A 13,811-nucleotide genomic window follows, 5' to 3' on the forward strand; every position below is an offset into this window, starting at 1 on the left:
TATATAACAAAATTGTTATCTATGATAAGAAATAAGTGTCGTCATCCTCACGGCCAGAGAATCCAAGATCTGTCTGTGTTGAACCATTCCCTTATTATCCTCGATCCACCACTCCATTGGCACACCATATTAATCATTCTACGCATCGTCTGTCTTATTCATAAGAGCAATATCCCAATTTGTCTCCAACTTGAACTCTCCTTTTGCTCGTAGAATTCCAGCAATTCCGTGCAAACAAACCCCCAGAATATGACCATTTATGTAGAGAAGTAATAATTGAAAATGGGATTAAAAGTAAAGACTCTATAAACGGAATATTTAGAAGCAATATTTTTTTCCTGACAAAGCAACAATGGAGTCAAACTATCGATGAAGACGAAAGGAGAAACAAAATTGAAGAGAGAGAAGTAGAAGGAGATTTTCCCCAGAAAAGATTGAAATGGAATTGAAAAGAGAGAGAATAAATCTTTTTACAATAGTGAATGTATCAAATAAGAAATGTGCTTAACTGTTGAAATTCTATTAACTTGATAAATAAATTCTCACTCCCAAAAAGTTAGCACCAAAAAAAAAAAAAACGTGCCCCCCCTCAAATTGTTGTGTTTTGTAATTAAAAACTATATTTTATAATTAATTAATTAATAGTAGATTTTTGTATTGTAAATTAAGATTTTGAAGACAATATTTATGTAATTTTTCATTTTACATTACGAGGATTAGTCAGTTTTATGTTATTTGTCATGTTCAAAATCAACACATATTAATCATTCGCACCCCCGGACAGCAAATAGAGATTAGTATTTACAAGAATCTTCTATCATCTCTTGAACATCTCTAAACTGAAAACATTCACAGAATGCAAGAGATTGCTTTCAGCCACCAAAAGCTATTCCTTTGGGCCATTCTTATTTCTTAGCACAAGAAATAAACTGATCAGCAAAACAATCATCCAAGAAAGAATTTAAAATATTGTTCTATTTTAACATATTACACGTTGCAATAATAGGTGAATACACAAATCCAACTCCAGTCAAAGCACCAATATTGGTGTCTCTTTGATAATAGTCGTCCAATGTACGACTTCAACATAATGAAGGAAAGACCTATTGGCTTCAAACTGCTAATGCTACCATGTACCAATAACAGCACATTTCACACTACAATTACTAACACAAGAATAAATCAATGAAGCTTACATCGGACTGACATTACCAAACCTAAATAAAAAAGCCAACTGTATAAACCATAAGTTCTAATTTTCCTTTTTACTCTCTTTTCATTTCTGTTGTTGAAAAAAATAAATAAAACCCAAAAGCAAACCAAAAATCACCCGCAAGGACCTGTGTGTCTATTTATAGCTTGGGTTTAGGTAGTGACGCGGATATGATGTATGTTGAGAGGAATGCCCAGGCATGCCTCTCATTATCCGAGGAGTACAAACCTCTCTTAGCATCAATAACTTCAATTTCTCATCTCTCTCAACGGCCAGTCTTGGGACGTTTCATTCCACTAGTATTGAAAGGAGAGACACTGCCACTTGGTCCAGGGCTCTCTTCCCTGAAATTTGAATTTAGCATCGCAAGTTCACGCAACTGCTGTCTCTTTATGTAGTCCTGTGATTCATCCTGTCGATAAAAGTATTGCAAAAAAATAAATATTTGACAAGGCAAGATTATGCTCTGCGTGATCTGCTAAAAACTACATATATATATATATATATATATATATATATATGCTTAAAATAGACGTCGTGGTCAACCACCTCTGTAGTTGACCTTTTTTCCAAAAAAGATGAGGTAACCAAATTATAGCATCTCTACAATCAACTGTTTACTAATTTGATTTTTGGGTGCTCTCAAATATGCTACAAAGTTGTGCAAAACAACAAAGAGGGAACAAATCTGAGATACATACCACGGGCTTGAGCAACTCCTCTATGATTTCCTGTGCCTGTCTCAATCTAATATCCACAACGCTGGCTGGCAAATCAGCTTCAATTAAAATGTGGAGTGGTTCATTCAGGTGCTCGTATCCTGGTCTTCCCCTTAGTTTCTCCTCCTTGAAATTATCAATGATGAAAATATGTTAGAACTCCAATGATACAGCGTACACAGATGACTCCACAAGATACAATGAACTACCAAGAAATGAGTCTACAAAATTGAATAGTGTCTAACTGATGTGCTGATTGTGAATGAAACGGGTGGAAGCTACTACAGGATGCCGTGTTGATTGCTAATGAAGCTGTAGATTCCAGAATCAAACAGAAGAAACCTAGTATACTAGGCAAGCTGGACATAGAGAAAACATATGATCATGTCAACTGGAGCTATCTATTACCTTCTGAAGATGTTGGAAAGAATGGGCTTCGGGCGGAAATGGTTGAGATGGATCAAGTACTGTATTTCAACTGTAAAGTTTTCAGTGCTTATTAATGGAGCCCCTGCAAGATTTTTCAATACTAGAGACATCTCAGGCAAGGTGACTCTTTGTCGCTTTTTTTGTTTTTAATCACTATGGAGGTGTTGAATAGTATGATGAAAACAACAAACAACCCAGCCTTGTTGAAAGGTTTTGATGTTGCCAGAGAGGGTAGTGACAGTTTGGAGGTGATACACCTATGGTATGCAGATGATACCCTAATTTTTTGTTATGCTGAGGAACAACAACTAAAATATTTGAGGGTTATGCTGATTCTATTTGAATTTATTTCTGGATTACATATCAATTGGAGGAAGAGCTCGGTGTATCCAATCAATGAAGTCACAAATATGGTCTGCCTAGCAGCAATCTTTAGTGGGGAAATTGGTACTCTGCCAACAACTTACTTGGGCATGCCTCTAGGTGCCAAATCAAACTTTGTTGATATATGGAATGGTGTGAGGGAGAAGTATGAAAAGAAATTGGCTAGATAACAAACTCAATATTTGTCCTTGGGAGGCAGACCGACTCTCATCTATTCAGTCCTAGATGCCTTGCCAACTACATGATGACCTTGTTCCCAATACCAGCAGGAGTCATCAAGAGACTGGATAGTATCAGGAGAAAATCCCTAAGGCATCGAAACAAGGAGAGGAAAGGCTTTCATCTGGTGAAGTGAAAGTAGTGATAACTGGCAAGAAGACGGGGTATAGGGATAAAGAACCTTAAGGTGCAAAGTAAAGCTTTCAGAATAAAGTGGTTGTAGAAGTTTGCCAACGATAATCAGATGCTATGGAAAAGGGTAATAAGTGCAAAATATGAAGGTGAAGATATGTGAATGACAAAGAAGTGACTACACCTTATGGAGTAAGTTCGTGTAGATCAATAAGAGGCCTATCGGATGAAAGTTAAGAGTAATGCAAGGATCAGAGTTGTGGATGGAAGCAAGACAAGATTCTGGAAAGATGAGTGGCATGAAAAGAAAAATCTTACCATAGCAGAGTTATGGACAAACCAAGGGTGGAGCTTTAATTTCAGGAGACAATTCAATGATGGGGAAATAGCAGGAGTGTCTGAATTTTTCAACATTGTGGAAGCTTTCAATGGCTACAAACAGGGGAAGATGTTATGTGGTGGAAGGGAAATAGCATAGGAAAATTAAAAGTTAACTAAGCCTACAGGTTGATGGATCAGACAAACCCACAAACACACAATTGGTCATGAAAACAAATATGGAGAAGCAGAATACCTCATAAAATTTCATGCTTAATATGGTTGTGGGCCAAAGAAGCTACTCTGACTCAAGATAACTTGATGAAAAGAGGGATACATTATGCTCTAGATGTTTCCTTTGTGGGGTTAACTTGGTGAACCATCTGTTCCTACACTGCAAGCATACCCAACAACTATGGAGGATTTTTTTGAACCTCAATGGCATCACTTGGACCATGCCCAGAAAGGTCTCAGAGGCTTTAAAGAGTTGGGAGGCAGCAGGGGTGAATGCAACGGACAGAAACAGATGGAGAATTATCCTTGCTAGTATATGGTGGACTATTTGGAAAGAAAGAAAGGAATGCTAGGTGTTTTGAGAGCATATAAAATAGTGTCCAGAAGGTTCAGTTAAACTGCATTTATTGTTATGTTTTTGGTGTAATCAACTATACTCCAATGACCGTATCTGTAATTGATGTTTTAGACTCAATATAGACTGAAAACACTGGAAAAGGAGACATCTGTATATATGCAGTACAACCCATGTGCCGTTTTGTGATATAATACAAAGTTATCTATTTAAAAAAAAAGCCATAGTTCTGTATAAACTTAAGGTTCAAATACCGAAGTCTGGCCTATATTCCAATAAACATTGTTAGTAATAATAATAAACAAAAAAATCATAAGGGAACTAGCATTAATAGTTGGAAAAAACTGACAATCATTGGCTCTAACAATTAATAATTTATATATCTCTACAATTATAGTTGTGAACTTGTGATACAATCAACCACACAATCCAAAGTAGTGAGAAAGAAAAGAAGATGAAAACTACCTTGTCTGGATCTTTTATAGACCCTTTTCCTCTAATAAAAACACGGCATCCTGTAGTAGCTTCCACCCGTTTCAATGAATTCCCTCTGGGGCCAAGAAGTCGCCCTACAAAATTAAACTGAAATCCAAAATGAAGTTAGTTTAAAGTTCAGTTTAAAGTTCACACAAGCCTATACTGCTACGCTATATATCTATCTCAAAGCAAACTGTGGTTAAGCAACAGCACGAACAGCCTTACATTTGGATAAGTGTCTACTGGAATTTCTAACCGCAATATTCTTTTCACAGTGTACGAACTAGGACTTGCTGGGGCCCCTTGCCAGTCCATTGACATTCCAGGAGGTCCACTCAACCTCTGTAAAAAATTTGAGAATTGGTATTTTAGATAACATAAGGAAAAATAACTAGCAAAGAAGAAGAGAACCAGTTATCTGACAACACAAAATGCTTGGCACTTTGGATTGTAAAAATAAAGAAGGATGCCGACTATGAGAGAATTAAGCCCCCAAAAAAAGAAACTACCAGTCCTGAAAGTGTTCAACGGGAGCAAAATGTGCACAGGTATACTGCTGAAACCAGTCAGAGTATTGACCTTAACTATAACTGATTGGACAACCAGTATATGATAATAGCCTCCAAAATGAGCTAGAAACCCTCTGTATCTTCACTCATTCTCTAGCAAAAATCCCACATTCCTACCTACAAATTACTATACCCAGAGAAATGATTAAAAAAAAATTCTCAGGGAACCAATTTTGCATTTTACGGGTTCACATATATTGTTTTTTGGGGGTCAATCTTCTGGTATTATGAGAAATTGATGTCTGGATGGAGAAACCCACGAGATAATACAAATACGATGAGTCAAACATCTTTGTTCCCAAAATATATTCAGAATATAGCTAAATTCGACGGTCACATCATCCTTGTTATCGAAAGATATTCTGAAGCTTCCAAAATTTATGTCCATATTCTGTGTCAGTCACATCCTTAAGACTGCAATATTACACATGGAAAGCATGAAAAATTTGACATCACTCCAATGTCGGCATATGCTTGTTTCAACTCTGGATCAATCAGATGACCATACTCCGCTGCTTATGGACACATATAGCACCTAAAAGGAAATGCATGTGAAGGGAAACCAAAGACCTAGAAAATATCCTCACCTGAAGAAGATAGCTTTGCAGCTAAACATTCTCTCTCCTTTAATAAAATTTATCAAAACTAGTCGTGAGTAACATTCCACGACATCCAAAGCTTTGATTACAAGAAACAAACTGGGCAAGGACGGGTCATGTAGTTGCAGGGCTCGGCTATCCTAGCTCAGTCCTTGATTGTGGACAAAAGATATTAGGATGCAAATGGAGAAAAAAAATACTATGATCTAAAACCGGATAATCAATTTGCAATACGATCATTCTCTTTTTGGGACTTCTAAAAAGCAAAGAACCAATCTGCAAACATGGGGCAAGACAGAGTGATGTTCTGGTATGCTGCGTTCTTCTCCTCTGGCCAAGTGTTGATCTCTTCGACTCACACTAACAAAACTCATACATCTAGCTTAAATTGTGCTCTCTGTCTAATGCAGTCCTTGTGAACCTCAATAATTATGGACAGGTCTCTCACCTAAACTAAAAGAAAAAACCAACCCAATTAAAATAGACAATTTTACTTTAAAAAATGAAGGATATGAAGTGACAGCTCGTATGTCCATGCAGACAACACAATATTTCTAGAGGCTTAGTGAAAATCAGGCAACCAATAACTATGCATAAGTAGCTTGAAAATCTTTCTACGAGTAGAAGAACTTCATTTAATAAGTCAAATACTTCAAAATATATCTTACATAGACCAGGAAGAAATGCATGATTTATAGAAATTGAAATTAGATCACGAAATCAGGCCTAGTATATTATATAAGTGTCATAAAATAAGCAGTTCCTTTAAGTGTCCAGTATGCAAAATTACCAGTATGCCAAAATCAACCCAATATTTCTAGAGGTCTCCAGCATGTCCTTAATGCTGAGGAATAAAAAAAACAGCTCGTTTTAGTGTATGCATTAGAATCCAATGAGATTCAATTTTATTTGTTATGGAACCTGGCCATGTAGACCAGCTTGTGAGGTATCTCAATCAAACTTATGCCAAAAGTCAAATGCACCCTTAGTCAAATCTAATAGCAGCATAATATATTTCAGGAACACGAAAGTTTAAGAGCGGTACAGCTGCTTCAAGTAAAAATTATTTTGATTCCAGGAGAAGATCGTCCAAATTGTGTAGGCAATGTTGCTACATCCGAACGCTAAGCCTCGAAGTGCAGTCTGCATTATTTCTCTATAGGTAACCGTGCTCTCTATCTAGCCACTGCTATGGTTCCATTTAACAACATCTAGAAACTTATGAGTCTTTTCCTTAGATAAAAGTGAAGCCCAACTCCTAAAGAGTTACTCTACAAACTTACTTTTTTGAGAAAGCAAAAAGAAGTTATTAATAACTTATAATCAAATATAAAACAGGCAGCTAGTAAGTTCCAATTAATAAAAGTGGTGAGGAAATGGGGATAATAAAAGCAGTAAATTCACTCTATTTAGATTCTAGACTATGATTTATCGCCAGATGCCACTTGTTTTGAAATAAGTGGCTGAAGCATATCTACTTTCCTTAACCTATGAACATCAACTGGGCGTAACCTTCAATGGGTAAGGAATTCTTGTACACTTGGTCCACATACTCTAATGGATGAAAAAGCATGCTGCTCAATTCACTTGCATGTCTCAGGTGGTTAGTACAAAAAGAAGGGAATGGAGAAGCTTTTGAATGATTGAACTTAGCTGCTGTCAGATCATCAATCACTTGTAATCTGCCTTGTACTGGTTGCAAAATCACAGAGATCCTATCAGCCACTTATTTTGCTAAAATTATTGTAAAATGAACTTGCAATCATTTAGAACCGTAAAGCTCTACTTTTGCTTCCTTGGGTTTCCATCACATGGTTGACACTCTCTCAAAAAAAGCATGTATGTAGTACTTACTAAAAGAAGTTGGGTGGATTCAAAGTAACGAGATACTTCTGAAGATAAAAGAAAAAGAAGCTGATTTATTTGGTATATTATTGCACTTAGTCCAGAAACGGGCAAGCATGCTAACTAATATATGCCCATTTGCTTCACTTGGACCCAACAGCAGTATTCTGTTAGGCAGACATCACAGGATTTAAACATCTATATGTGTCCCACAAGATATAAAAGGATAGTCCAGTGAAGAGAAGACATTTGCTACATTGATTCAAGTGTCAAAGATAACATCAAAAAAACATTTACCTCCTGGGGAAGTCCATTCCAACCACTCAATCCAGCTCCAGCAACATTTGACATAAGGTTTGCTGAACCCATAGGACTGGGACTTCTATGTCGCAATCTGTCTAGTTCACAAAATCCTTGGTTCGGCAACATTCCAGAAACCCTTAAAATCTCTGAAAACCAGATCATATTTATCAAGTGTCAATCAATAATTATGCAATAGGTTGATGACCACGAAGTGGAAGAAAATATAGTTTTAACACCATAGCCACTATGATTTTCACAAAAGTTTGGTAAAGGGAAGTGGATTAAGTTCCACATGATTAAGAAGATAAACATATCATACCTTGTACCCTGGAGGAATGAGGTATAAATTGTAAATATCATAAGACTTAAAATTCTTAATAAATTCAAGTTGCACGTAAAACCTTAGTTATCCGAATTGCATCCGAGCACACCGAAAGGTCACTAAAGTGGCCAGATATCATTTTGGGCAAGGATTCAGATCACATTCAAGCCCACACACTGTCCAGCACGTAATTACACATTTTTCCTTATTTTCCATTTCTTAAGCTTTTTAGTAGTGTGTGACAAGACCATACATCCAATTAGGGTAAAATTTCAAACTAATAGCTAATTGATGAAACCGACAATTTGCAGTCCAAACAAGTATCACTGAACTTGAATAACAATTCCCCAATGATTATGGTTTCCGGTTGTTTGGGCAAAACATGTTATATGAATTTGAAAACAAGTGTGGCATAAATTAGAGGTGTTTGTGAAATGCAGAAGCATTGGAAATTGACATAGAAGAGCGGATAGATGAAAGTTGAGTGTAGAGGTAGGAGTAAAATGTAAAAAGATTTACTGATAATGGAATTGGATGGGTAGATCCAATCCAAGACAAGGAGGAAAAGAAGAGTAACCTTGATTCAAGAGTCTGCTACATATGGGAAGAACTTGCATAAAAGGTCCAAGCTTTTGATGCTCCGCCAACAGCTCTGACAAGTAGTGATTACTAACATGACACATGAAACATCAAAAACTGAGTAAAGTTGATAACAAAAAGAGAAAATTAAATGATAAATTTTACCTGTCAACATCTGGTGTACTTCTAATCTGGGGAGAAGCAGCTCTAGCAGGTGAAAAGTTGGGATTATATAAACCTGACATAGCTTTTTTCTTTTCTTTTTTTTCCAGGCGAAAGTTTTAGACTGAAAATGGTGGTTATAGCGGCACAACAAAGGAAAAGAAAAGAAAAGAAAAAGAGACAACCCTTGAAATGTTTTTTTTATGTAAATAAATGTAAAAATAAAAGGACAAATCTTTTTCTCTTTCTTGGAGATTGGAAAAAAAAACATCTTACTTACTATACTAGTAGTATATCAAATTATGTTAATTGAGAAAAATCTTCCTTGTATGTAATTGATGATAGCTTTACTCTAATAATTGTATGTCAACACACTCTGCTGTCCCCTTCTGTTTCTGTCTAACGTGTGAATCAGAATAAATATCAACCAAATTTAAAGACTGAGATTATCTTTTTAACAGTTAAAAGCATGTGTTTACAAGTAAAATTATTTATGCATTTGGAAAATATCAAAATTCTTGTAACTCAAAATTAACTAAAAACCGCAAGATTGCTTATCAGACGGATCGGGTGGCTAATTATTCTTAACAATTTGACTTATCAGATATCGACTTTTAAATATACTAATTCGCTAACCAACCAACAAAATGTCAATTGATTTGATATCATGCGATTAACAAACGGTTTATTGGCTCAATCATTTCATATTCCCTTTTTTCAATTTTACTTACCAAAATATTGACCTCCAATCAAACAAAATAATTTTTCTAGCTCTACTTAAGCTGATATTTCCTAGTTGTAAATCATAGTGAAAAATACATAATAGCCTAAATTCTGAAGGTGCATGAACATGAATATCGATTTAACAAATATTGACATGTACATTAACTTAATATTTCAAGACTAATATATTTCAAACATACATTTTTATAAACAAGAAGTTAAGACTCGTACATTATGACCCAAACTAGTTAGCTAGTAGACCATTAAGAAATCCAACTCATAAATACGTATCAAGCCATATAAAGCGTCAAAATATTAAATAGGGTTTTAGGATTAATAATATGTACTGAATATACCAAGAAGTAAAAATATAAGTAGATAATTCTTAACGGTTTAACAGTATATCCAATAAGGAATTTGAGTTATTCCAAACTCGCATCAATAAACCGTTAAGTATACGATTTTAATATATTCGCTAACTGTTAATCCAATAAGTCAATAAGCCAATTTCGCAGTTGGTTTATCGGTTACGATTCGATTTTGAACAGTCTTAACTAACGGCATGAATTTGTTTAGCTTATAAATGCTTTTGATTTTGATCAAATCCTTTGTGATTTTATACGTAATTTTTTTCGATAATCTCCAAAATATTTTTCCTTAAAATATAACTTTTATTTATATAAACATACTCTTAAAATTATATATTTTGGAAATAACTTTGAGGATAGTTTGATCATTTTAATAAGATAGTGTTTATTAATATCTTTTTTTCAAATACATTAACTATTTATTATCAATTTTAATTCTTTTATTCAAACACATAATTATGTATTAATAAAATCAACTTAAACATACATCTAAAAGTGCTTTTTCGCACTTAATATATATATCAGCCATTTTTTATTGGTTAATTCAAATGAGCTCTAAATTTTTTAAAATATATTTAAACCAAGTAATTTTACCCTTCACTAGAATTAATTCAACTATTAGAAAGAAAAAAAAATGACCGTTATAAAAGAAAATTGTTTTGGCTTTCACCCCCAATTTGAAGCTCGAATTTGAGGATTAGTTTAATTATAGTAAAAAAATATATATGAATAAATATAAATCCTTTTCTTCTAAGAATTTGACATTGAAAGTTCACTTATTTCTTTCTAGTACTTCGTCAATTAAGGATAAATATGAAAGAATTATTTAATGGCAATGATATGAAATTATGAATGAAGGAAAATTAATAGAGAGCAAAATGAACATTTTCAATCACGCAGTATAAGCAAATTTGGACCCTTTAATTTTTTCATTTAAGATCTTTAAACATTTAACGAAATACTTTAAATAAGAAAACATAATTATTACTTACTAATAAATGTGAATAGTATAAGACCATCTCCAATTCAACATTAAATTTTATACCAAATTTTATTTTGGTAAAATTTGATGTTTTGAAGCTTCAATCCAACACCAAATTTGGTGTGACACTATTTATCACACCAAATCACTTTTTGAATATTTTAATATTTATTTTATCAAACAATTTTTTTAAATTTAACATTATATAAATTTTATGTTTTAATTAAATCTCTTGAATACTTAATTATATTTTATGTAATATTTTTATAATATTAATTTCACATCTAAAAGTTAGCTTTTTATAAATTAATTTTCTTATATATAATTTTTTTAAAACAAAAATTATGTTAATTCTACTATAAATTATAATTTTATATTAAATGACTATAAAAGAAAAGAATATGAATTATATACGGTGAATATTTTAGATTTTTTTATGAAATAAGAAAAATATAAATGAAATACAAAATAGTAATATAATATTAAAGAGAAACAAGAATGTAAAAAAAAATTAGTGTAAAATAATAGATTGGAGTTGATTTACTCTAAAATAGTAACACTATTTTAATATAAAATTTGGCAGTATGGGTTGCATGCACTTGCGGATCAAGCTTAGGCTAATTAGGCTTTTTCAACATTTCAAAGTTCATAAAAATTCTTGGGCCTCATCTGTATTTTGCACGCTTTCTGTTCGTTTTTTTGTTGTTTACGTTAAATTTTGCACACTTTATTTTGCACGTTTTCTGTTCATTTTTTTTTGTTTTTTACGTTAAATTTTGCACACTTTTTAAATTAATAATTAATATGAGTATTGCATCATAATATTTGTATTAATTGATATATAATTTTAAATTTTAAGAAATAATTTGGAAAATAAACAATTAATATTGAGCACAAAACATGAAAGGGAAAACAAATCTCTTGATATGCTAAAAAAAAGTAAGAAGTTAAAAAAAAAATATAGTAAACAAATCAAAACTAAATGAAAAGGAATGTTTGACAGCTTTCTACTATTTTTCAAAGTAAATTTGTATTACCCGCAGAGCTAAAGGATAAGGGGAATTTGTTGTAGCAATTACATGTTCGTTTTATTGATATGGAAAAGAAAAAAAGTTAAAGGATTTGTTTGGACAAAGTTATCTGATAATTAAAATTAATGTAATTAATAGGTGGTAAAACATAGCTTGATAATTACACAATTCAGTAATTATAATGACTTGTTTATTTGTTAGAGTGTAATTACAGTATAATTTTCATTGTCCTGTTTGATTGGACAAATGTAATTACACAATTAAATTTTTGAAATCAAATTTTAAATAAAAAAAATTATTACTTAAATTAATTAATGAATACAAACTTTTCTCCTGACCATAACGACAAACAAAATAAATGAAACTTATTGTGCCAAGAAAATACAAAGATCAAATACATAAATAATTTACCAAGACATCAAAATAATATGAAAATAAAAAAATGAATCAAGAAAGAAATCTTACTTGAAAGAAGAAGTATAGGATCTGTTGTTGTGTCGTTAGAAGTGAAAATGTCCAGGCAAAAAAAAAAAAAAGAATGTCATTTGGTATTCAAAATAAAAATATATTAAAAAAGGTAGTATTAAAAAATATCATGTAATTACATCAATTCTTTATTATTCCCAAAAAATTGAGTAGCGTAATTACTCTCCCTCAATTACACTCAATTTATCTCATGCCAAGTAATTATTTGACCTGCCAAACATGTCAAAAAAATGTAATTATATTAAATCTCAATTTCATTGTGGCTTTTCAAACAAGCCATAATTGCGTGGTCATTATTTTTTCTTACTTCCAAGTTACCCGTTGAGTTATAGAAATTATGATTCATATTTTTCCGAATAAATTCTACTTTATTTGAAAAACAGTGTTTGACCGTGAATTTGTATTTATTTCAATTTTCAAGATTACTACGGTGCTCCATAAATTTTCATATAGTTTCAAATTATAGTCGTTTAATATAAAATTATTTTATATCATAATTTTTTGAATAATATAAATTGCTAGCAAATATTACATATCATACATAATAATGCATAACACAAATAAAAGTAAAATCATTAATAAAATATAATTAAATAAATGTTACACAATTAAAAATTTTATTTTAAGTTCTACATGAATATTCAACTTTTAAGATCACCACGGTGCTCCATAAATGCTCTATTAATGCATTACGTAGTTCAAAATGAGCTTTCTTGTCTTTAATTTTTTTTATGTCAAGATTTATATTTTTGCATATTTATTTTTTGTCAAGGTTAATTGTATTTATATCCAATTCAAATTTATAGTAGAATTAACATAAATTTAATTTCAAAAAAAATCAATTAGAGGAAAATAATATTATAAGAAATTAAAATTTTAATCTAAAATTAATAATATAAAAACATTACGCAAAACTAATAAAATATTTTAATTAAAACATATTAATTTATATAATATTTAATTAAAAGTATTGTTAATAAAATAATAATAATAATAATAAAACACAATTGGTGTGATGAATAGCGTAGCAGCAAATTTGGTACTACATTATTCACACATTAAATTTAATCCAAAATTTGATATGAATTGGAGTAATTTTACACCAAATTTTATATTAAATATAATATTTGATGTAAAATTTGATATGAATCGGAGATGGCCTAAGTTGAAAGAGTGACTTCATGGTGCATTTCTAAAGCTTGTCAAGTTTATTTTTACACATTCCGTCGCAGGTCCCAATTTGACTTCTTTGGGACAATATTTAGAAATTTATCCTCATGAAATTTAACCAAAGAAAAATAATGACACTGAAACAAACAAATATGAATTTGAAAATATACACAATTAAAATTAGTTGGAATT

At 31.9% G+C, this 13,811-nt stretch overlaps 1 protein-coding gene across 1 annotated transcript; it reads right to left on the reverse strand.

The window, feature by feature from the left end:
* Nucleotides 1-930: 930 nt before the first annotated feature.
* LOC129882510 (KH domain-containing protein At2g38610-like) lies at nucleotides 931-9,052 on the reverse strand. Its single transcript, XM_055956825.1, has 7 exons — nucleotides 8,863-9,052; nucleotides 8,696-8,787; nucleotides 7,791-7,942; nucleotides 4,706-4,822; nucleotides 4,469-4,585; nucleotides 1,915-2,058; nucleotides 931-1,625 (listed from the first exon to the last, which is right to left on the reverse strand). Exons 1-7 carry the CDS (start codon nucleotides 8,940-8,942, stop codon nucleotides 1,479-1,481), a joined length of 849 nt encoding a protein of 282 aa, XP_055812800.1. The 5' UTR covers nucleotides 8,943-9,052; the 3' UTR covers nucleotides 931-1,478.
* Nucleotides 9,053-13,811: the final 4,759 nt, after the last annotated feature.

This window comes from Solanum dulcamara, chromosome 3, assembly GCF_947179165.1.
Source record: "Solanum dulcamara chromosome 3, daSolDulc1.2, whole genome shotgun sequence".
In the NCBI taxonomy this organism is placed as follows: Eukaryota; Viridiplantae; Streptophyta; class Magnoliopsida; order Solanales; family Solanaceae; genus Solanum; species Solanum dulcamara.

Coding starts and splice junctions, on each gene's coding strand:
- LOC129882510 (XM_055956825.1), bottom strand. CDS start 8,942: ATGTCAGGTTTATATAATCCCAACTTTTCACCTGCTAGAGCTGCTTCT. Junction 7,943..8,695: donor TAGCAGACTCTTGAATCAAG/GTTACTCTTCTT, acceptor TCTGGTTTTCAG/AGATTTTAAGGGTTTCTGGA. Junction 2,059..4,468: donor CTATAAAAGATCCAGACAAG/GTAGTTTTCATC, acceptor GATAATTTCAAG/GAGGAGAAACTAAGGGGAAG.